Source organism: Notechis scutatus, chromosome 3, assembly GCF_049901735.1.
Source record: "Notechis scutatus isolate UNSWTSFEM ecotype Mainland chromosome 3, rNotScu1.2, whole genome shotgun sequence".
NCBI lineage: Eukaryota > Metazoa > Chordata > Lepidosauria > Squamata > Elapidae > Notechis > Notechis scutatus.
This window is the reverse complement of record NC_142011.1, coordinates 63,781,321-63,805,115: the sequence shown is the minus strand read 5'-3', so window position 1 is coordinate 63,805,115 and position 23,795 is coordinate 63,781,321. Positions and strand designations below refer to the sequence as shown.

Below are 23,795 nucleotides of genomic sequence, written 5' to 3'. Positions count from 1 at the left end.
TTCATCCCCTTTCATCTCAAAAATTTCACAGCTTCCTGGGCTGAATATCGTCTGCATTTTGACATTTGAGTCCAACCTTCTGGATTTCATTTAGATGTTAAAAGCACAGGAGGAGACAAGATGGAACTTTGCAGCACTCACTTCATTTTCCTGGAGTGGAACAAAGATCTTCTAGCATCATTTTTTGATAATCATTTTTTTAAACTGCCTTTTGCTATTATCTTCTTTTTTCTAATTGACTAAAAAGAAAAAAAAAATCACAGAATTTTAACTAAATTTCACAAAAACTAGAATTTTCTGATATAGTGATCCAGAAAAGTTCTGGATTAATAATGACAGCGCTTTCTGTGCCCAATCCAGAATATCATAAGTTTTTTTCCAAGACCCAGAAAAATTCATGAGGTTTCACTCCTTTCACAATACATATATTCCTGCTCCTCATTTAAATCACCAAGGCAAAACAAAACTCTGGTACTTTTCTATTCTGCAGACAACATTCATTATGCCTTCAACTCTGCTTTTTTTATGTTATTGCTGTTCACAAAATGCCAGAATGGAGAGAGTAGGGAAAGAAACAAGTAGGGTTGGGAGTGGTAGACTTAGCTTCTTTTATCTTTTAATTTTGGTTATGGGTATTTTCTTCTTTTATCTGTTTAATATTAGACAAGGTACCATCATGAGGGGCAAATGCCAATTGAATCTATCTCCTAAACAATAAAATCCTTATAAGAATTTACTTCTTCTTTTTTCTTTTAAAAATCAGTATTTTAAGGAGCATAGCAGGTATTTCATCCCAATTGTGAAAGCTGGATTTCAGAACCTCTCTCTTTGGAGAAGCGCCAAAGGAGAATGCTTCTAATCTGATATGAACCAAAGTAATCTAGCCATTAAAAATGTAATTTATAGGGGAAAGATATATTTTCCATTTTCATATATTTACATTTATAATGTAAAAATATACATAGGTGCTGAATGTCCTGAATTTTCTTCCTCTCCAGTGCACAATTGTGGGAGTGACTCTTTCGTGTTCTCTCAGTGAGGGAGAAAGAAGGTATAAATTGCTAGTTGATTAGAGCAGTGTGCCCAGGAAATGATGATCAGGACTGCAGCTACTGCCAATCCTTTTTATTCTAAAAATAGTTTTGAGATTTTTCCAAAGCTGGCTTTTTAAAAGCTATGCTATATCCTAAATTTCTTATAAAGCTATGATTTGTGGATTCCTTGGCAGGAAAGAGCCCATATCTTGTTTTCACAAACCGCCACGAAGTACGCAAGATTGACCTGGTGAAAAAGGATTACTCTCGCATCATCCCCATGCTGAAGAATGTGGTTGCTTTGGATGTGGAAGTGGCAACCAACAGGATATACTGGTGTGATTTATTCTACAGGAAGATATACAGGTGCGGGGTATCTCCGACCTCCCAATTCATCCTCCATCTTCCCAGCAAGAAAATCAAGTTCATATCTATGACAGCTTAGTTCAGGGATGGGCAACTATGGCCCCTTTATGAGCTGAGGACTTCAATTTCCTGAAATCCTTTCTGGGTTAGGAATTCTGGAAATTGAAGTTCACTGGTCATAAAGGAGACTTAGTTGCCCACCTCTGGCTTCGTGGCATCAGAACTATGTCTATTGAAAATGTGCATCTTTGGAGCCTATTGTCCTGATGCACGTACCAAATTATCAAATTATGAGTGGATTAACCTTGACTTTGTGCAACAAATCTAATTGTCCCTTTTCTGCACTCAAGTCTAAATTGCTATCCCCACCCACCTCTGCTGTGTTGTCAGGAATGGTTCATTCTGGTTTTGAGTAACCCTCAAAGATGAGTTTCCTGAGGACCAAATTCTGGGAAAGGTGAGTCCAAAGATCAGGAACTTATTATAGAGCAGGACTTCCCAACCTTGGCAACTTTAAGACAGGTGGGACTTCAACTCCCAGAATTCTTCAGCCGGCCATTCCCTATGCTGGCTAGGGAATTCTGGGAGTTGAAGACCACATGTCTTAAGTTGCCAACGTTGGGAAAGCCTGTTATAGAGGAAGCAAAGATTTTACTTTGTTTTTTAAGATCATCACCTGCTGATTGCAAAGAAGCAGCTAGTTAGGAATTCATCAACTCTTGAAAAAGGAAAATAAGCAGAAAGTGAGAGAAAATTATTTTGGTAAGCTTCTTTGAGCCTTGCAAAAAATGTAGAAAAACAGTATTTATCTGCCCATTCATATCTGAGCATTATTTAATGTGGCACTTCTCCTACAGCTTGCTGATAGCAAAAATCTGTCAAGCTTAAGATTCGACTTATTTTCTTCATCACTGCTAACTGTAACAGGTTTGTCTTGAGACTTTGAGCTCTGGTACAGTAGGCAGTTATTTTAAAATATAAGAATAATCAGGGCCAATTTATGTACTTGTGTGAAAATTGAATCAGAAGGGAAAAGGTCTCTCTCTGATTTAGTCCATGGGCAAGAAAAGGATAGAGGAGAAGTACTGTAGGTAGGATCTGGGTCCCTGCTGGAAAAACAAATGCTTACCAGCTGGAAGAGAGTCCTTACAATGAGGAGCTTTGTCCATCTCTGGTCTGAATGCAATTCTCACTGGCTTTCTAAAATAAATTAGGAAATTGTATCTTAGAGGAACTTCTTCCTGCAAATCTCTGTGATCTTGATTTGCAAGCCATTGTATTTAGAATTTCTTACTCAGGACATAATGGGAAAGAATGGGCTTTAAGTTGAATGACCATACCAGAAAAACGTTCATTCTTGTTTCAGTTAAGAGCAAATTAAACCATGTTAGCTGTATCCACACTGGGCACTCTTACACATGGCCCTGCACTAATTTGCATCTACGCCAGACACTCTTACACACACTAATTCACATGCAAAAATGTCACTGTCTTAGTTAGAAAGAGAAGGGCGCCACCTACTGCATTCTCAGAAATACTGAAAAGCTTGGGACAAATGAGAACTACCAGTGATTGTTTATAGCTGAGAAGCCCTGTTAAAACCTCTTATGAGCCAGAAGGGAATCAGGCACTGAATAAATGGAAGCTAGTCACAGCTAAAGAAGCAAACGCTTTTGTCAAGTTGATGAAACTTGTGTTCTGTGATGTTACGACACAATGAAAAATGAGGCAGAGTTTCCATGCATATTTTATCATTGCCCCTTCTTATTCCCTCCCTCTCACACTTGTAATAGGGATCAAAATATTTAATGAAACTGTAGGAAGAACTCCTCCTTTTGCTCACAATATCTTTCCTCTTACATTTTCATTTCTCAATGTTTCCCAAGGACTCTGAGGAGAAGAGCAAGAATATCCCAGTAGAGCCTCCACATCCGCTGATTCCTTTTCAGAAGTACTTCACTCTTTCTCAGTTTGTTAGTTGTGTATCTAATAAAGTGATCTGAACCTTGGCCTTGCATTTACTCCACTTTCTTCCCAGTGAAGGATTATTCTGTGGTGAATGTCATGGAGAGAAAGTTTACATTCTTTTCCAGGCACCCCATAAAATAAATCAAGTTAGAATGCATCCTTTGATATTACAGGGAATCAATTCAATAGAAATCTGCTGTACCTAGTTCTGAGGAAACATTTTCAAATCACATTACTTAGCTGTTGATCCACAAACCAAAAATTGTTTTCTGCTGATCTGAAAAGCAGCTGGTCCAAGATCAGGAAGACAAAGAGGACCTTTGCAATCCAATAGAAGGGTAATTCTGGATGAGTTAGGATCTGAACATTACGTGGCCTATTGTTTTCCTGGCAAATACTGGACTTAATTTTTTTCAATGATGACCATACAAAAAAGGCGAATTAGTTTAGTTTACTGAATTAGTTGGCCAGACCAAGATATGGCCATTAAATGTACAAGTACTGTGTTTGATAGTTACACTCAGACTAGGTAGTATTTGCTGTTATAATTCTGTGTTTTTGACACTTATCAGTATTGATAGTTCAAAAATACATAAATAAATAAAGTAAATGTGAGCTTTTTTCATGGAATTATATTATTTGGAAGAGAGTGTGCAGGCAGTGAACCTAAATTAAAACATCCCTGCCTGATAGATAACTGTTCAGGCCATGCTTAAACCAAGAAGTCCATTATCTTTCAGGATATAATTAGCTCCATTGTCCAACTGCCCTTTTCATTAAGCTATTCTTAGCATTCAACTGGAATTTGCCTTTTTATAATTTATTATTTCACATCTTGCAATCCGAAACAACAGAATCTTGGCTTTCTTCTGCGTCACAGGTATAGGAAAAATCCTATTGCAAGTCCCTCTCACTCTTCCTCTTCTCAAAGCTAAATTTATCCTCTTTATAGGACTTAGTCTGTAACTCCATAATCATCCTTACTTTTTTCTTTGAACCTTGTTCAGATCTTCTGAATCCTTCCTAAAGTGTAATGCCCAGAACTGAACACCATACTTGAGATGGGAGACTGACCAAAGCAAAATTGAATGGAATTTTTATTTCTCATGAGTTGGAAACTATAGTTCTATTCTGTTACCTATAATTTCATTTGCCTGCTTTGCGACCATATCACGCTGCCAACTCATATGCACTTAGCAATCATAATTTGAGCCTCTTTTTCACAAGTACTATTGCCAAGGCATGTAATCTCCATCCAATACCTATGCATCTGCATGACTTAAGCCTTGTTTACCTATTCTTCATGTGAGTAACAATTGTGTGAAGGGGAGAGCAGAGCCTGATTAGCCCATCCATAGAGAGAACCCGCTTTTCTTACCCTACTCTTGCAAACTTCTAAACCAGGGGTCCCCAAACTTGGCAATTTTAAGACTTGTGGACTTTGACTCCCAGAATTCTGAAAAGAAGTCTACAAGTCTTAAAGTTGCCAAGTTTGGAGACCTCTGATCTAAACAAAATGTTAGGTCTTGTAGACCAGGGGTGTAGACTGGCAGCCCGCGGGCCAGATGCATCATGCGCAGGCCACACCTACCCCAGCTCTGCAAAAGGGGGGGGACATCGTGACACATCACGTGACAGCAACGTGACGCCACGAGTTTGACACCTGTGCTGTAGACTCTACATTATTTTGAACCTGAGTGAAAGCCTGTGCACAGAACAAACTTTGTACTTCTGAAGTTTTGGTGATGCGATAGTAATAGACATCAAGATCCGCAAAGGAAACAGCATGTCTCTTACTACAATTAAATCGCACTGCTTACTTTGCTTATTGCAAACCATTCAGAGCAGGGATGTATAAGTATGCAGAACTCTCTTGTCAGAAAATTAATATAGGATTTTATGCCTTGTTTGCTCCTCATTTTGTTTGGTTTTCCCTCTTTGTGAGGGCATCCTTTCTTATACCATTATCCCCCCCCTCCCCTTTGCAGAGTTACATGAATAATTTGAGTCTCCTCTCTATAGTGCCTACATAGATAAGGCCAGTGACACAGCTGAGCAGATGGTTCTGATAGACAGCCAGTTACACTCCCCAGAAGGTCTGGCAATGGATTGGGTCCACAAGAACATTTATTGGACAGATTCAGGCAACAAGACCATTTCTGTAGCCACAGCTGACGGGCATAAGAAGAGGACACTTTTCAGTACTAACTTAAGTGAACCCAGAGCTATTGCAGTGGATCCCATTCGGGGGTAGGTATAAAAGATTACTCTGCTATGTATTGCTGAATTTACTATTCTTTCAGCCTTGATTCTTACGGTTCTCACACTGCAGCAATCACATTAATTAGAGTTTATTTCACGGATGTACATTAGCAGTCAGAGTTTTTGCTGGCTGTGATTGTGAAGTGACAATACCAACTAAATGCATATTACTGCATATATGCATATATCTACTGCTAATTGGATATTCCTACTGCTTCATATGTGCTTTTGTATCAGTGGTGGGATTCAAAAAATTTTACTACCGGTTCTGTGGGCATGGCTTGGTGGGCGTGGCAGGGGAAGGATACTGTAAAATCTCCAGTCAGAGGTGGTATTTGCCGGTTCTCTAAACTACTCAAAACTACTCAAAATTTCCACTACCAGTTCTCCAGAACTGGTCAGAACCTGCTGAATACCACCTCTGTTTTGTATCCTTTCTACTTTCAGAATTCAAATTGGGCTATTCAAATGCTATATAATATGGATTCTTATTCTTAGGTGTATTTATTCTAACTCGGTATTGTAGCCTGAAACATGATATTGTGATGCTGGGCAGTCACTGTGGATTTCCTACTTCCGCAATAACCAAGGCATTGGAATTTATCAGAACCACCTGATGGATGGTCTTTCTTAGGAAAAGTTAAATATAGTATTACCCTTTAAAGAATTTGGTCACCTTGGTACATTCTTGTTCAATCAAGCAATAGTTACTTCAAACAGTATTGCACTTGGAAATCTGAAGGAAAACTGCTTTTCAAGTAGCATAGATCTTCTTTATCTATTCTGTTTTGTAGATACATGTATTGGTCTGACTGGGGAGACATAGCAAAAATTGAGAAATCTGGCTTGAATGGTATGGATCGTCAAGTGCTCGTGACAGACAACATTGAATGGCCCAATGGAATCACACTGGGTATGTTGGAAAACTGGAACTAGATCATTCTAAATTTTCAAAATATTGTATACTACAAATAAAGGTGTTTTTTCATATTGAGTCTGAGCATTGATTAATCCAGCTTCATTTTGTTTATACTGTTCAGTAGCAATTCACCATAGCCATACGCATGATTGCCTGAATTTGAAGGTGGCCTACAAGATATATACTGTACTGTTCTACAGCCCATTATTCCTTTCTACAATCTTGGGAGTTTTTTTTAATTCTAAGTTTCTTCTTTTAACTGAAAAAAAAAAAGATTTAATTATGTTGTGGGGATCAGAAAAGAATTGAGAAAAAAAACAGAGTCTCTACCATTATTCGGTGAAAATTATTTCCTTGCTATTTGCCCTTCTTACTCTTGCAAGTTTCCCTGCTTTGAAAGAGGAAGATAGCTTTAGGGACTTCCGGTTTGAAGGGCTTCAGCGACAAATAGAAATCCACGATCGTGCGCGGTTTCTGTCTGGGCTTGCCGCTGGAGCGCCCCGAGCTGGCTGGTTTCGGGGCTAAGCCACGCCGTAGAGGTGGTGAAGAGGGGGGAGACCGCCAGCAGGGTTGAGGAGAGCCGCATCTCTCCTCCTCAGCTGGCCATTACTCCCTTTCCCGAAGGCGGTTGCAGCGGTGGTCAGAAATGGCCACCACAAAGAAGAACTTGACCGGAAAAGAATGTGCCAGAGGAAGATAAGAAGTGAAAGTTTTGGCTGACCGGGTTAAATTGTAAAAGCAACAACTAAGGTACCCTGGAATTTAAACTTACAAAAAATAACATCGCTCCCAAAGAAGTGTCAGAAGCAGCGAAGGAAAGTGAAAAGGGAAAGGTTTGGCTTTTTTTTTCTTCTCTCTCCTTCCCTATACTGACAACTAAGAGACTTAAATAAGAAATCGGAAAAATCCGCTTTGACATCAATAGGAAATTAAGCTGAAAATAAAACAAAATGCCAAAGGGATAATAAAGATTTTTGGACATTAAAAATTTTCTTTTTCATAAGCAGGAAGGGAGAGAAAAAGAATAAGGGCAGGATCTGGAAGAGGGAGGAGACTGCCTGGAATTAAAAAGAATCTACAGTAAAACTTCAACAAGACTTCTAAAAGATACATTTTAACTGAAACTTTGCAACTAAATAGTAACCCCAGGAAGAGAAAGTGAAAAAAAGAGCAAAAAAAGAAACAGCTTGCGTGTATTTGGATTATTTGGTGATCTTTGGATTCTTGGTTATTATATTTGAATGACTAAAATCAATCGGGTGGTTGTTTAAAAATGTATACAATGGCACCACTTCTGGATGAATTGAAAATGGAACTTAAAAAGTACAAAGATGCACAAGAAGGGAAGGGTTCTTTTGGCTTTGTTTTTTCAATTCTTAGAAATGGAGATTTGGAACTATGAGAAACAACAAGAAAAGACTGCAAAACAAGAAGACTGGGACAAAGAAGAAGCCATCTTTAATGAACAAGCAATTTTATGTGGGGAAGAAAAAGGAAAGGGGGGGAAGAGAATGGAGAATTTAAGACTTAAAAAAACAACCAAAGAAAAGAAGAATAATTTGAAAAATAAGTATAATACTGGAAAGCAACAGAAAAGGGGAATACAGAAGAGAGAAATAGAGGTAGAGAGACAAGGGGTAAAAGGGAGAGAGAAGAAGAGAGGGAAGAAGGAAAGGAAAAGAAGTTACAAAGGACTGGAGCAAGATATAGAGAAACAGGACCTATTTAGAGATAATGGGTGAAAATCTAACTGAAAAAGGGATTCTGTAAAGGTACATAAGATTGTATTGTTATATTAGTAATAGAAATAACTTTAGAAAATTGGAAACAACGCATGATTAAAATGAGGGATAAAATAGTTAATGTAATTTAGTGAAATGTTTGTGAATAAAATAAGTGAAATAAAATAAATGAGAAAATTGAATTAGGAAGGAACGGGAACATTTTAATTAGTTAATGTTTTATAAAATATAAGTGAAGGGGGGGAATTAACTATGGAAAGCTTATAATTGTTCCCATAGAAGTATGATATTTAATTGAAAAGTAATGTTAAAGATGTTAAGACTTTAAAGAATATTAATATTAATGATAGAATTGAATTGGAATGGAATGTTGTTTTAATTATATACATTTATAATTTTTTCTTTTTTTAAGAATACAGTGTGTATTTTAAGAATGTACCAAGCAGAATCCGAATGGAAGTTATGTATTATATTGAATATTACAACTTTAGGGAAAAGATATAAAGGCGTCATACTCCAATCAGTAACTACAGAAGAAATTTTGTTTAATGAGAAAAGATAATAGATAATTGAAACAGGACAGACAAAAAATATAAATACAATGATTTGAATTGAGATGAGATAATTAAAATAACATTGAGAAAATTAAAAGAGGGGAGAAGCTGTGCAGAAAACGTAAAATAGTAATAAGATATGGAATAGAATATAAAAATGAGCATGAACCTGAATTTGTGTCTGTATGAAGAAATGTAACCCGGGATTACGCTACTTTCAAAAAAGATGTTTTATTTGTATTTTTTTTTCTCTTTGTGAAAACTCAAATAAAATTTACAAAAAAAAAAGAAAGAAAGAAAGAAAGAGGAAGATAGCTTTTGAGAAAGGCTGAGGGGAAAAATATACAGGCCTATCTTTCTTTCCCCACATAATTTGACATTTCCTACCAATTAAGCAGGAAGGGGAGTTTCAGACTGACAAATTCAGCATTTAGATGCAAGTCTTCCCCCTTTAATGCATGCCTCATGACAACACACTGAGGTGTCACACACCACAAAGCTTTTATTTTCATTATCATTCCAGCATTGCTAAGAGTCAGGCTGCATGCAAATGTTAATAATAACAACAGCACGATCCTGTGAATGTTACTGACCCCTCCACTTTCAATTAAAAAAAGAGAGATTATTCACTCCTCTGAAATGTGTTGATTGCTACATCATGTTTTTGGAACCAGGTCTGCAAATAAGGTAGTATGTTAATCCCATGCATTATCTTCTCAAATTAATTAGGCAAAGAACTGATCTCCTACTTCTACAAGTTAATGTAATTATTTAAAAAAGAACACCAACTGCTAATATTAGTGTTCATGGAGAATTTAAGTGGTTGGACTATTACTGTGGCTTCTCGGATATCTTCTTCATGCGTTTATTTAGCATCTCTGCAGTGACTCTGAACATATGCTGAAAACAAGCACGGAAAATATTCTTTCTGAAAGAGAAAGTCTCACTTTCATGATAGTTCCAGTGTACATTACACAGTCTGGATCATACACTGTGATCATATTTAAAAATATGTTATCTGCCATCCTTAACTAACATTCCTTTCTTCTTTTCCCTGAATTGTTTTCATAAAATGACTGAGATTTCCAGGATTCTAATGTAGTAAAAGAAATCGCAAAAATGCATACACGTGGACAAAGATCAAACACAGAGATGTAATCCTACCTTTGATGTGTTTGCTCTTCAGATTTGCTGAATCAACGTCTCTACTGGGTTGATTCCAAGTTGCACTTGCTTTCAAGTGTAGATTTCAATGGGAGCAACCGGAAAGTTCTCATCTCTTCTGTGGACAACCTGAGCCACCCATTTGGACTGGCTGTGTTTGAGGTAAAAAAAAACAAAAAAAATGGGAGTCAAGACTGATCTAGGTAGATCTATCTATATCTATATATATTCAGGAGGTAAATACCTTATATAACATAGTTAATCATGCTTAGAATGTGTGGAAAGAAAAGAATGTAATAAGGAATGAATCCATATCCAAACTAAAGGAGAAAATTAGACATTGGTCATACAAGGCTGTTTTTGCAGAATTTGGTTGTTCTAGAGATCATTTTCCTTTTTTTTTTCCTGACTAAGTAAAGCATTCCTATTGTTTTGGATAATATTTGGCCTACATCCAAAATAGGTTCTTACTTTGACAGAAATGAAATTGCTGTACTGCATTTGTCAATTTAAGATTTGATAAAAGATTTAACCTTGTAAATTAAAATCATGATAGTGAGTATTCAGTTAAGTATTATGTTGCAGGACAAAACCTTGCTACTTTTTTGTATGTGCTTGCCAAGCTCAGAAAATATTCAGTATGTCTGAGTCATGTTTTTGAATTATTGGCCTGAATTGGATGTCTATTCAGTTGCTGATCCTGGCTTTGTTGCTTTCGGTGGCAGGCACTTTAAACATCAGAGGGAGAGGTACCTGAATGCATTACAATTTCTGGTCAGTTCAACAGGTGACACATGCCCAGAGGTTGCCTTACATGAATGCATCTTCTTAGATCAGCAAGATAGCATGTTATGTAGGTAAGAGAGGAAGGGAAAGAAATAGATAAATTTCCTCTAGTTTGCAGAGTCGCTTTGCTCCCTGTATACTTTCTTCTTCCACTGGCAAAAAACATGAAAAAAAATCACACAAACTTGATTTTAAAGAGCACTTACAACATCTAATTATATTTGCTTGCTTGCTTGTTTTGTGGAGCCACTTTTTCACTTAATGACTTTCAAAGCCAAATGCCAACATAAATTACTATTGCATAGATCAGAATCTCCATGGAGAGGATCACATAATTCACACGCAAGCTTTGGGCGAGGGGGGGGGAGAAAACATTAGGAGGGCCATACAGATCAATCCCTCTGTGAAGCGGCTGACAGCAGTCAACTACCCACTTATCTGTTCTCTATGACCCTGGAAAGAATTGTGCACGACTTCTTTATGAAAGACAAAATGCCAAGGAGATTGATTCGTAGGGAAGCAATGCTTGAAAAGTTCCAGCTGGTATTTAATACAGTCTGAGTCTTTCTCTCTTTCTCTCCATTGTTGTAGGACAGAGTATTCTGGACGGACTTAGAGAATGAGGCAATCTTCAGTGCTAATAGGCTAAATGGTCTCGACATTTCTATTTTGGCAGAGAACCTCAATAATCCTCATGACATTGTAGTTTTTCATGAACTAAAGCAACCTAAAGGTAAGGTGTGCTTCTGGTTTAATAATGCATCGAAGTCTGAATGATACAAGATTTGAGCCTGACTTCTCTTAATATGGAAACTGTTCTCAGCTTTCTCTTTATGGATCCCTCTAGATTGGGTGGTAGGTTGTAGGTCCTGTCATTTCCTGGCCAAGCCATACTTATCAGTATAGCTATTGGACATTATGGTTGGTGAGTGATGGGATCTGTATTTCAACATACAGAGTAAATGATTCTAATATTTTTCTGGTACTTAAAGTAGTCATTTGGTTTCTTGCTATTTGCCTAAGTAATGATATGGACATATTGTTCATCATATATGAGAAAATATAATGTAGTTTTCCTAGGTGGAAATGGTAGTTTGTGAAACAAGATTGATGGGTGTTTGATGCATCTATACCCCAAAATGATAGCAATTGCAGTGGACTAAACACGATTGATTGATTTGTTGTGTGTGTGTGTAGAACTATTTCTATAATACAAAACCATACAAAAAAGTAAATCAATAAAGATATTACTACCATATCAATAGGATCATTTGTGAAGGAGATGGGTGGCTTAATTATGATAGGTAAATAAAATAAAATATAAATATAAATAAATAAATACAATCCTCAAACTTAATTCTTATTTCTTTTTCCTATATGCAGCTCCAGATGTTTGTGAACTTCATTCTCTGCCAAATGGAGGGTGTGAATACCTGTGTCTCCCAGCACCACAAAACTCCCCACACTCGCCCAAATACACATGTGCTTGTCCAGACAATATGTGGTTAGGCCCTGACATGAAAAAGTGTTATAAAGGTAAAGATACCTGCCTATACTTTGTAAACCTTCCCCTATCCTGTTTAGAGAGGAACTTCCTTCCCAGGAATTAGACAATTCTTTGGATTCCTGGTTTGTGCCCTGTTTTGTGGTTTGCACTTAACATTAGATGCAACCATTTGGAATTCATTGTTCTGTTCTACACTGTTGCTCTACACCAGTGGTAGTCAACCTGGTCCCGACCGCCCACTAGTGGGCGTTCCAGCTTTCATGGTGGGCGGTAGGGGTTTTGTCCCCTACTTTATAAATCACCATTACTGTGGAACCGGTGGGCAGTTAGAAAAAAAATTACTACTAACAGAGATACAAAAGTGGGCAGTAGGTATAAAAAGGTTGACTACCCCTCCTCTACACTGTGTCTGTATCATGGTCTCTTGTATCTCTTTCCCTCTCAGCCATTCTTTCTAAAAACTTGGAAGCTTAAAACTGTAAGATATATACAGGTAGTCCTCAACTTAATGACTAGTTGTTTAGTGACTGTTGGAAGCTATGACCTACTTGAAAAAGGGGACTTTTGACCTGGATCCGAAGTTCCAACAGTCACTGCCTTCCACACCTCCCATGGTCATATGACCACGTTTCAGTCGCTTGGAAACACAGCCGCATTTATGGCTGTTTGTAGTGTCTCACAGTCCACATGATCATGTTTTACAACAGCTTTGATAAAAATCGGCACTAACTTCCGATTTTCAGCAAAACTGCACCTGAGGAGCTGGTTTGGTGTAGTGGTTAAGGCACCAGACTAGAAAGCAAAAGATTGGGACTTCAAGTTCTACCTTTGCCATGAAAGGCTGCTGGGTGATTTTGGGCCAGTCACTCTCTCTCAGCCCAACTCACCTCATGGAATCGTTGTGGGGAAAATAGGAGGAAGGTACTATATGTTGGATATGTTCGTTGCTTTGAGTTGTTTGTAAAAATAATAAAGGCAGGGTATAAACAAACAATGAATAATGGATTCACTTACAACCCTTGCATTTAATTAACCACTGCAAAAAATGTTGTAAAATTGACTTATGTCCGTAATGGGCAGGCTCCATTACAGCCATAACTTTACCTGTAGAAAATAGGGTTGGGAGGCTCCTTTCATTTAAGCCTTTTTAAACTATTTTATATTAGTTTGCTTTTTCCACTAACTAAAGTTGCACTATGTTTTTTCTATGAAGAAGTAAAGAGAAAGGAAATATAGTCCCGTGCAGTTGGAAGGCACCACTTTATGGGAGGTTATCCTGCCTTCTGTTGGCCACCCAAAGTCACCACCGGGAGATAGGCATCCATATACATTGGACAAAATAAATGTATAAATAAAGCTGTGCTTAATAATGATTTCAGAGCTTCCAGCTACTTCAACTGAATTGCCTACTACTGCTGCTACTCCTACAACATCAAGAAGTTACCTTCTGAACTTTACGGCTATTACTACTGACAGTATGACTACCACAACTGACAACGTTAGTACGGAAGGATCAGAAACTACAGCACAAGTCTTTCTCAGCATGACAAGCCTTCATTCAATCACAGTGACGTCCAGCCCAGCTGACAGTAACATGGCAACAGGAAATAGCAATCTCTTCCAGCACTGTGAGTCAAGTGGCCTCTAACTAACTAACTAACTAGTAAAAATTTGGACTGACTTACAATTTTAAAGTAAATAAACAAATATAAATTTGTCTTTCTGCTCCCCAAATAGCTTCAGTTGGGACTGCATTTCTTTGTGGAAACAAAATAGAGGATTTGTCTCTTACTTTTCTTTTGTTTTATATAAAAATGCTATCCCTTTTTGATGACCTACCTACTTCCAAAGTGGTAGGTCTAGCATATGAAAGTTCCCCCTTGCACAAAAACTTAACATGTTACATGTTGCCGTAATCTAGTTTTGGGCTTTTGGGAAGAAATTTCGGCAGTGCACCTAAAAGTGATTCAGGAATCCCAAAATAATAGATTACTCCAAAATATTGTTATCTCAAAACAGTTTTAATGTTAGCTCTTCCTTTTTTTCATCCTTTTCTCTGAAATAGAAAAGATGATATGAAGTTGTGAGGAAAGGTGGCTGGGATGGTTAAATCAAATACATTTAATACTTTACTTTCACATTTACTAGAAAGTCTACGATTAAAGTGACATCTGGGTTTGATAAACAGCACAACTTTTTGCTGATCAGTGGCTGTTTTTAATTATTTTCAAGGATTATATAAGATCCTAGGGCTATAGATTTGATAAATTCCATTAAACAGTAGCCATGTTAACAGATTCATGTCAAATGGATCAGTTCCATAGATTTGGCAATATGCTTGCATATATTTCACCAGTTAAGGGTGAAAATCCAGACACACATCATTGGTGTGAAAATCCAATGCCTAAACTTTATGCAGACAAAACTGAGTCTGTCAAGTTTCAGGATTTCCTATGCTAGCTACTTGATAGCCAGGGCAAATTGAGTTGCCCAGAACATTGTTTGCTGCCTCTGCCTCTCTCTTTCTGCCTGCCTGCCTCCCTCCCTCCCTCTCTCCCTCTCTCTCTCTCTCTCTCTCTCTCTCCCTCCCTCCCTCTCTCTCTCTCTCTCTACACACACACACACACACACACACGGTAACATTATGCCAAGAAAATCTGAATTCTGTACAGTGTGATGCTCCTACTGATGGGAGGGGATGGGAGGGGAGGAGGCCATGGAGAACTTTCTGTAAGTGTGAAAAGAGGGAACTCAGATTGGATGTGACAACTATATGGTTAGGTTTAGAAAGCATTTCAGAGACTCTGCTTTCATTGGCTGGCCTGGAAAAACTGCCTTACAGTTTTCAATTCCCAGATTAGCATTAAAATTGCTTTTCTGAAATCCGTGTTTTTGGAATTTGCCAGCTGTGTGGAACCTGGCAACTGGTGCAGTCCTTATAGTTTTCCTTTATAGGAATCTGAGTTGTTCTTCTCTAATTGCAGATGCTAACAATGGGCAGGTTTTTGGCTCAACTGTGATGGCAGCCGTTATCGGAATTGTTGTTCCTATTGGTAAGTAAGTTTACTATCTTGCCATTCATTTTAATTTTGCTACCCTGGCCTAACGTAACAAACTCAGAAGAGAGATGCCATGAGTGGGCCAATTGAAATATGATGACCTTTCTGGAGACAGCTAATTCTTTTTATTTATTTCTCCAATTCCCCTATCCTTTTTTTATTTTAGTGGTGATCGGCTTGCTATGCACAGGTGGGTATCTCATCTGGCGAAACTGGAAGAGGAAAAATACAAAAAGCATGAATTTTGATAATCCTGTGTACAGGAAGACAACAGAAGAAGAGGATGAAGATGAAATCCATATTGGTCGAACAGTACAGATTGGTCACGTGTACCCAGCAGTAAGTGAATGCTTTATCCACTGTCTACTACGCTGTCCATTGTATTCATTTGAGTCCCGCTACTGTAGTATTTAGTGTTTAGGATTTATAGTGTTGCTATAAATCTGTAGGAGATAACCAGGCAGAGACCGAGGGAGGGGTCAAATGCATTATCAGTCATGAGTCCCTATGCACCCACAAGCAAAAAAAAGTCCAGCCCACCTTGAATTCCTTCTACCCTTATTTACCGCCAATTTCCTTTGGCTGTTAGATTTTTGTAGAAAGCTTAAGCTTGCAGTAAAACTTTATACCCATTTGAACTGCTTGAATCTCCTAATTTCCCTGGTGCCTGACAAAATCATTGTCAATCAATTCATTGAAACTGTTGATATATAAATTTAATAAATAAATAAGCACCTAATCTTATCTTTTGGCTGAACACCCCTTGAATCAGGTTCAGGATAAGGTTGCATGTCTCTCCTTTCTCCCAAAGCAAACTATCTCAGCGTACATCAAAGTAGTTTATACATTTATCCCCTTATACAAAGGAAGGAGAAGGTGCTATTCCGATGGGCATTGCTAATGGTGTAGGGATAAATAGACAATACGCTTAAATATATTTGCCAATGTATTCAAGAGACATGCTCCTTTCTGGGGCATGGAATAATGGTGGAAAATACCATCATTGTATGGGAGGGGCATCCTCTCAAATCTATTTGGATTATCTCAAAATGCTTAAATATTGTGAGAAGAGATGTGGTAGATTTAGAACAGGCTCCTTAACCTAACCATAAAAATATAAGATTTTTGACTTATCTTGGAAAGTAGTATTGCAGTATTAAAGCATGTGAGAGAGCAACCTTGCATTTGCCTTTAAAACAGCCATGTTTTCCCCTGGGATCATGTGAGAAAATATACCAATCAATCAAATGTGTAGGTTTACAAAACTGATCACATTCGTGTATTCTTTTTTTCTAAGTGGCATGTTCAAATCTTAGCCCAAATGCAAAGAATTGGCGTAAATGAGAATTCAGGTTATGAAATCAATTCTTCTAAAGCAATCTAGCTTCACAGTATTGATCTATCATAAATGATTTGTTGATAGTATTTAATTTTTAAGCTAAATAGCTATGAAAGCACATACCGTCTAAATGTTATAAAACAAGGAAATAGAGCATTTGAGTATTTTCTGCTTTCCAATTTCTCTGCATCAAAATATAAGTTACTTTAAGAAGGAGTCATTATTTATTATATTCTTTATTAAATTTATATGCAACACATCTCACTCCCAAAAGAAACAAGTATTATTCACAAATACTGGTAGTTCTGGACTTACAACCAACCATGTAGTGACTGTTTGACGATACAATGGCACTGAAAAAAGTGACTTACAACCGCTTTTCACTCTTACGACCATTGTGGCATCCCCATGATTATGTGATCAAAGTTCAGGTGCTTAGCAACTGGCATGCATTAATAGCAGTTGCAGTGCCCCAAAGTCACCTTTGCAACTGCAGAGATTCACTTAATAATTGTGGCAAGAAAGGTCATAAAATGAAGCAAAGGTCACTTAACAACTGTCTTGCTAAGCAGTGGATACTTTGGGCTTAATTGTCATTGTAATTTGAGGGCTACTTGTAGTGGTATGTATGTATGTATGTATGTATGTATGTATGTATGTATGTATGGTATTCAGCTTTGTTCGGGTATTTTCCCACGTCATTATAGTTGTGCTTTTAAAGTTGCAGCAACGTTTTGGCAGAATCTCATCTGCCATCATCAGGCTTCCGTATTGATGATGTATTGATGTATTGATGATGGCAGATGAGATTCTGCCGAAACGTTGCTACAACTTTAAAAGCACAACTATAATGACGTGGGAAAATACCCGAACAAAGCTGAATACCATACATGTAAGTACCCGCAAAAACTTAAGAAAACATGTGTGTGTGTGTGTGTGTGTGTGTGTGTGTGTGTGTTAAGTTTTCACGGGTATTTATATGTATGGTATTCAGCTCTGTTCGGGTATTTTCCCACGTCATTATAGCTTTAAAAGCACAATTATAATACACACACACACACACACACACACACACACACAAAGTGCTATGCTATATATTTATATAGTTTTTAGTGCTTATATAAGTGCTATAGATATATAGCACTTAGACTTATATACCGCTTCACCATGCTTTACAGCCCTCTCTAAGTGGTTTACAGAGTCAGCATATTGCCCCCAACAATCTGGGTCCTCATTTTATCAACCTCAGAAGGATGGAAGGCTGAGTCAATCTTGAGCCTGGTGAGAATCAAACTGCCAAATTGCAGGCAGCTGGCAGTCAGCAGAAATACCCTGCAGTACTGCATTCTAACTACTGCACCAGCACAGCACAGATAAATCAGATATACCAGATAAACCACTATAAACATACCTTTGTACAATTATTTCTTACCTTAACGATCTCTTAATAGAAGAGCATCGGCTAGTGTAAAGTTTATGCCTTGTCATACTAAGTTTTGAAGTAGTGATGCTCCTTTTTCTTTCTCAACAGCGTGTGGCATTAAGTCTAGAAGATGATGGGCTACCATGAAGAATAAACCTACTCCATTTCCATGGTTAATGGATCAAAAGAAATGCACTGAACCTGTCTACTGTGGTTAATGGAATCCACCTTCTTCTCTTTCCTTCTCCTCTCCTTTATATTTATGTTGCAAAAGGGTAACCACAAAGTTGTAATGAACTGCAAACATCCAAAGGATGTGAGAGTTTTGTATGTATAATCTTTTATACACCCTTTTAACTTCTTGCACTATCCATCTGTAATAGTGAGGAGCCTACTCTACTACTGAATGCTGCCAGCCCAACCCAAGGATCAGCAGCTTACACATCATTTCTAAAAATTATATTTATAGATGTTTTGTAAATATGTCAAGCATACTTTGTGGCTGTCTTATCAATATACAGACAGAAAGAGAGATCTGTATAAACCATTTAGAATATTTATTAACAAATTCTGAGTATCAAATTTGAGCTGTACATATACGTAGAGGACAAGAGTATTTATATTTTTTGTTTACATTTGACTTGTATGACAGAGATAATTTGTGTATCTATCTATCAAGGGTGGATAGATATTTAGACATTCACATATGTAAATATACATATATGAATATATTTTAGAAAGAATAGCTCAGCTCTATGATAGAGTAATTTAATTCTTAAAGGATGTTTAGTGAAAACTTTGCTACAGAGTCTAAAGCCACTGAGTGAGAATTATAGATGTTACAATAAGATAATCCAAAAATGATCAAGAAACTAAAGCAGGGGTCCCCAAACTTGGCAACTTTAAAACTTGTGGACTTCAACTCTCAGAATTCTCCAGCCACCTGGCTGGAGAATTCTGTGAGTTGAAGTCCACAAGTCTTAAAGTTGCCAAGTTTAGGTACTCTGAACTAAAGTGCTGCCATCATGAACAAACCAAACTCTGCAAATAATCCTCAACTTACAACCACAGTTGGAACCAGAATTTCCATTGCTAAGCAGGACGATCGTTAAGTGATCTGAGCATGATTTTTCTACCATTTTTGCATGTTTGAGTGAATCACTGCAGTTGTTAAATGAGCCACATTAAGTGAGCCAAATGAATCTGGTTTCCCTATTGACTTTGCTTGTCAGAAACCAGAAGGTGGCAAAAGGTGATCCCATGACCCCAGGATGCTGCAAGCATCATAAATTGCCAGTTGCCAAGCATCCAAATTTCGATCATGTATGACTGTGGGGATCCTGTGACAGTTGTAAGTGCAAGGATCGGATGTGCATCATTTTCTTCCGCTGCTGCTGTAATTTGGAACCATCACTAAACAAATGGTTGTAAGTCGAGGACTACCTGTGCCTGCAAGGTAGACCAGTTGATGGCTCTGATACTTGCACACCCCACCAAAAGGCAGAGTTCTCATGCCAACAATGAGCCCCTTGCAAAGATTTCCCATCTGCTTTTATCAGAAAGAATATTTGTGCTCCTAGAAGGCTGGGTTAATAGAGGTACTCTTTTTTAAGTACTGTAAATGGAGAAGCCCAGAACATTGTTAAAAGCATTGACCTGTAAAAATGAGGACAGTGCCCACACATCCCAAATCATTAACTTGGCAAGATACAAGCAAATTTAAGATGCCATCTTTAGTACAGTCTCTAAGAAAACAGAGCATTCTTGGTGAGCACTCTTCAAAGTAGCCATATATTGGTTAGTCTTATTAATTTTTACGTGTTATAAAATTTCATTTTTGCTTTAAAAAAGAGTCTTCACCTAGTTTTCTTTTAGAGCTTATTAAATGAATGTAAGAAAAGATTTTTTTCCCCCAGTATCTTACCTGTGGAGAACAATTCTAAATATATATTTTTAAAAGTAAATTTCATGGCGTTCAGTGAGATTTGCTTCTTTTTACTCTACAGATGCATAAGATTATGGAAAGGCTGGCTTTAGTGGGCTGGAGACATTGGAAGCTATTCCAAATACATGGAATCAGTTTTAAGCCAAATCTGATGAAATTATTATTATAAGTAACCATAAGCAAATAAAAGCCATTGTTCTGCTAATAATCTTTGCTGTTGATTCAAATTAGTGGAATTGATGTTCCAAGATTATACTCCTTTGGAATTCTCATTCCCCATTTATTCAAAATTTATAAAGAATAAAAGTGAAGTTGATGACATCAAAGAATATAATGTGCAGGAGTGGGGGAGGAAGTGGTATTAAAAAGATTGCAGCTTGTCTACTTGCTATATGAATAGCACAAATGTGTTACTGGGGTACCCTATGCTTTTAATTTAAGTTTGCTATTTGCAGATATTACTGTTTCATTGAATCTTGTTAATTATATTTGGTTGTTTAATTGCACTTCGAATGGTCTCACTTAATTAGCCTAGCATAATTTTCTCTTCTTGTGGGAAATTGTATTTCCCTTGTAAATTTCCCAAGTAAATGAGTAAAAGAGGGGAAAATGCAGAGTTGTAATACAAAAAAAAAAAAAAAAACACCAGAAACTGATCTTGAAACTGATCTTGGATACAGTGGTTAGAAAAGAAGCAATTTATCATAAATTTGCCAGCCAAAAGCAACTGAAAGCAGTAAAACATGTTGTACCTGTAAACAAGAAACTTTGAATTACAACTGGAAAGGATTTTGCTGAATAGGGAAGTATTATTGAAGAATTTGGGTCATGATAAAGAAAGTAGAATAAATACTGTATTATGTGTTGCTTGGATCCACCATATTGAATTCAATTTTCAGCTAATTTCAATAGAAAACTCGGAAAAAAAATTCCAAAATTTAGGAAAGTCAAAGTGGCACATCATTATTGGTATAAACTGATAAGTGGGACCACTTATTTATTTGGATTTTGCTATTGATCCAATTGTTGAACATTTTGATCTGGTTATACCCAAATGAAAAGCACAACAGTCTAAACCATAGGACTGATGGTGGTATCCTGAACAACCACTTCTAAGTGTTAAACTAAAGGATCTCATGACCTCCCTAGAACTGTTTTTTTTTTTAATCCTAAAAGTTGCAGTTGCCAGTGAGCCTGGGTGTATTCCTGAATATTTTTTTCCCAGCTGATGTGCGTTAATGGAAAGGACTAAAAAGATCCACCTGATCTGGATAGATATCATGATAATGCATGGCCCAGAATAATTCCAGGGGTGTTTTTTTTTTTTAAACAAAACAGGGTAACTGCAATTTCTCATGAGGTAGTGAAGTTGAAAGTAAATGCCTGGCCATGGCATTAGCTAGCAACATCAATCTCCATGGGGGGCATGTGACAAAAAGAAAATGCACAATGTCATCATGACTGACTTAATATATATTTGTGTCAGACATCAGGGCACTAGTATATAAAGCTGGGTTTTTCCTGTCACTGTCTGTGTAATGTCATTTTCCCATGATTGTGGCTATTGCTGATACCAGTGCCAGGCTAGGCTAAACAGGAATTTGCAATCTTGTTAAATTCCTTAATTTTGGTGCTCTGGATAGCTATTTGCATGCACTAGATCACTGAGCTGTGAAACTGAAAACGCTGTATAACTATTTTTTTTTGCCTAGTATCTATTCTAAATCATGAAATGTCCAATCATTTTTATGAATAAGCAATATCTATTAAGCATAGCAGTTCCAGTAGGTGGCTATTATATCTCCCCTGTACTGCCTGGTAGCTTTGAATTGCAACTCTTGTACTGACTATATGAATCACTGTAATCCTGAGTTGGTTTTAAAAAGAATCTACCTTTCATAGAATCAATTTCATAACAAACTGAACTTTTGTTTGAAATGTAGTGATACAAAAACAATCTTGTACTTTTATAGACATCAAACATTTTCTCTGCAAACAAAACAGATGATGTAATGGTTGCAAAATTACTTCCGATGTATATGATGACATGTATACACATACAGTATCTCATGTTTATGATGGCTGTTCAACAATTAAAAATATATATTCACTGATGTAAGTCATTCAAGGTGACTCTCTAATAATAGGAAGTCATCCCTTAATGACAAATACCAATATGCCTAAACTGGTCCTTCATGTTAAGGATAAGTGAGTGAGAAGTTAAAAGAGTATAATAGAATTTGCACCTTGGAAAGTTTATTCAGTTTGCTGCTTGTTTATAATGGGCATTGAGAAGGAAGGATGTCCTATTTCTTTCTGCTAGATTTTGAGAAAGAAGCTTTAGAGTCAAATACATACTTCTGAAGATGTAGAGGGAAAAGAAAATATTTAAAGCTGCTCTACTCAGTTACTACAAAACCATGCACTGTGTGCATGAATAAAATTATAAAATGAAGAAAAAGTCTTTATATGTAATAACTGTAACTAACCTCAAACTGTATATAGATTTGAATAATTTACCTTTTTGATACTTTTTTTTTAAAAAAGTAAAACCTTGTACAAATCTTATGTATAATGCTGGAATTTTTCTCCAAATCATTGTAAATTACTCTGTTTTCCTGATTTCCAATATGACAGATTTGTAATGACATTGAGCTGATAATCAAATTTTCCTTAAAATAAAAAGAATATTTTCAATACAAAACTGGGAACATTAAAAATTTGTTATCACTGTAATCATTTTTGAGCTTTGTCTTACATAATGAAATTCCATTCAGATGCAGTTTGTTTTTATTCTGAACAAATGGTCTAGGGCAGTGCTTTTCAACTTTAGTAACTTTAAGCTATGTGGACTTTAAATCTTAGAAATCCCCAGCCAGTATGCTAGTAGGGGAATTCTGGGAGCTGAAGTCCACATAGCTTAAACTTGCTAAGATTAAGAAACACTGGGTTAGGGGTATGGAGAAGGGGAGGGCTCTGCTGTTTCTAATGTTTCTGATACTTACATCCATAGAGGGTAGTGAAAAACCAAATGAATACATTTGTAAGACTCTGTTCTGTTTCTATAGAGAGATTAAATTTTTTATTGAATATTTGCAGTGTGTGTTGTGTTATTTTTAATGATGGAGCTGAAACAAACCTATGTTGGCTTCAAACATAACATTGCAAGCCTGCACATAGCTTTATTAGCAAGTCATTTGGAGGTTCTCTAGTGCCTCATATGGGAAAAGCATCCAATTTTCCAATGTTCCTGAAACTTTTTTTTCCATATTTTTTTTATTTTTTTATTTTTACACATCGCTTCACGTGAGCAACATGATTCCAGATTATAACACTTGTACATAGTCATACTTTCATTTATATCAATTTTATATATCATCTCATATCATTATCTATTTCACTCATCTTTAAATAAGTTTCCATTTCATATATAAATTCATTAATTCAATATCAATATCATTCCATCCACACATAAATTTTCAATTCTTTATCCCCTATTATTTCCATTTTCAGCCTACCGCCTATTTTATTTTACATTACACATCATTATTCTTAATTTTCTCTAAGCTGATATATAATAAACAATCTAAAGAGAGTAAAAGTAAAATAAAGCCAATATATTTAGGATCCACATGATATATCCCCTCTATCTAATTTAATAATTTTCCATTCCCCTACTTTAATAATAAAATATTCTCATTATACACTTCTAGTGTCCATTAAATAA

The 23,795-nt window shown here is 36.7% G+C and overlaps 1 protein-coding gene across 1 annotated transcript in view; it reads left to right on the top strand.

Moving 5' to 3' along the window:
- The window catches only part of LRP8 (LDL receptor related protein 8), a 225,944-nt gene extending 206,089 nt beyond the window's left edge, over window positions 1-19,855 (top strand). Inside the window, exons 10-19 of the mRNA XM_026665894.2 lie at window positions 1,229-1,400; window positions 5,391-5,618; window positions 6,425-6,543; window positions 10,032-10,171; window positions 11,387-11,528; window positions 12,179-12,331; window positions 13,682-13,930; window positions 15,287-15,355; window positions 15,528-15,700; window positions 18,232-19,855. Coding sequence (XP_026521679.2) covers window positions 1,229-1,400; window positions 5,391-5,618; window positions 6,425-6,543; window positions 10,032-10,171; window positions 11,387-11,528; window positions 12,179-12,331; window positions 13,682-13,930; window positions 15,287-15,355; window positions 15,528-15,700; window positions 18,232-18,270 — 1,484 coding nt within the window. The 3' untranslated portion in view covers window positions 18,271-19,855. The remainder of the gene's footprint in view (window positions 1-1,228; window positions 1,401-5,390; window positions 5,619-6,424; window positions 6,544-10,031; window positions 10,172-11,386; window positions 11,529-12,178; window positions 12,332-13,681; window positions 13,931-15,286; window positions 15,356-15,527; window positions 15,701-18,231) is intronic.
- The last annotated feature ends 3,940 nt before the right edge of the window (window positions 19,856-23,795 follow it).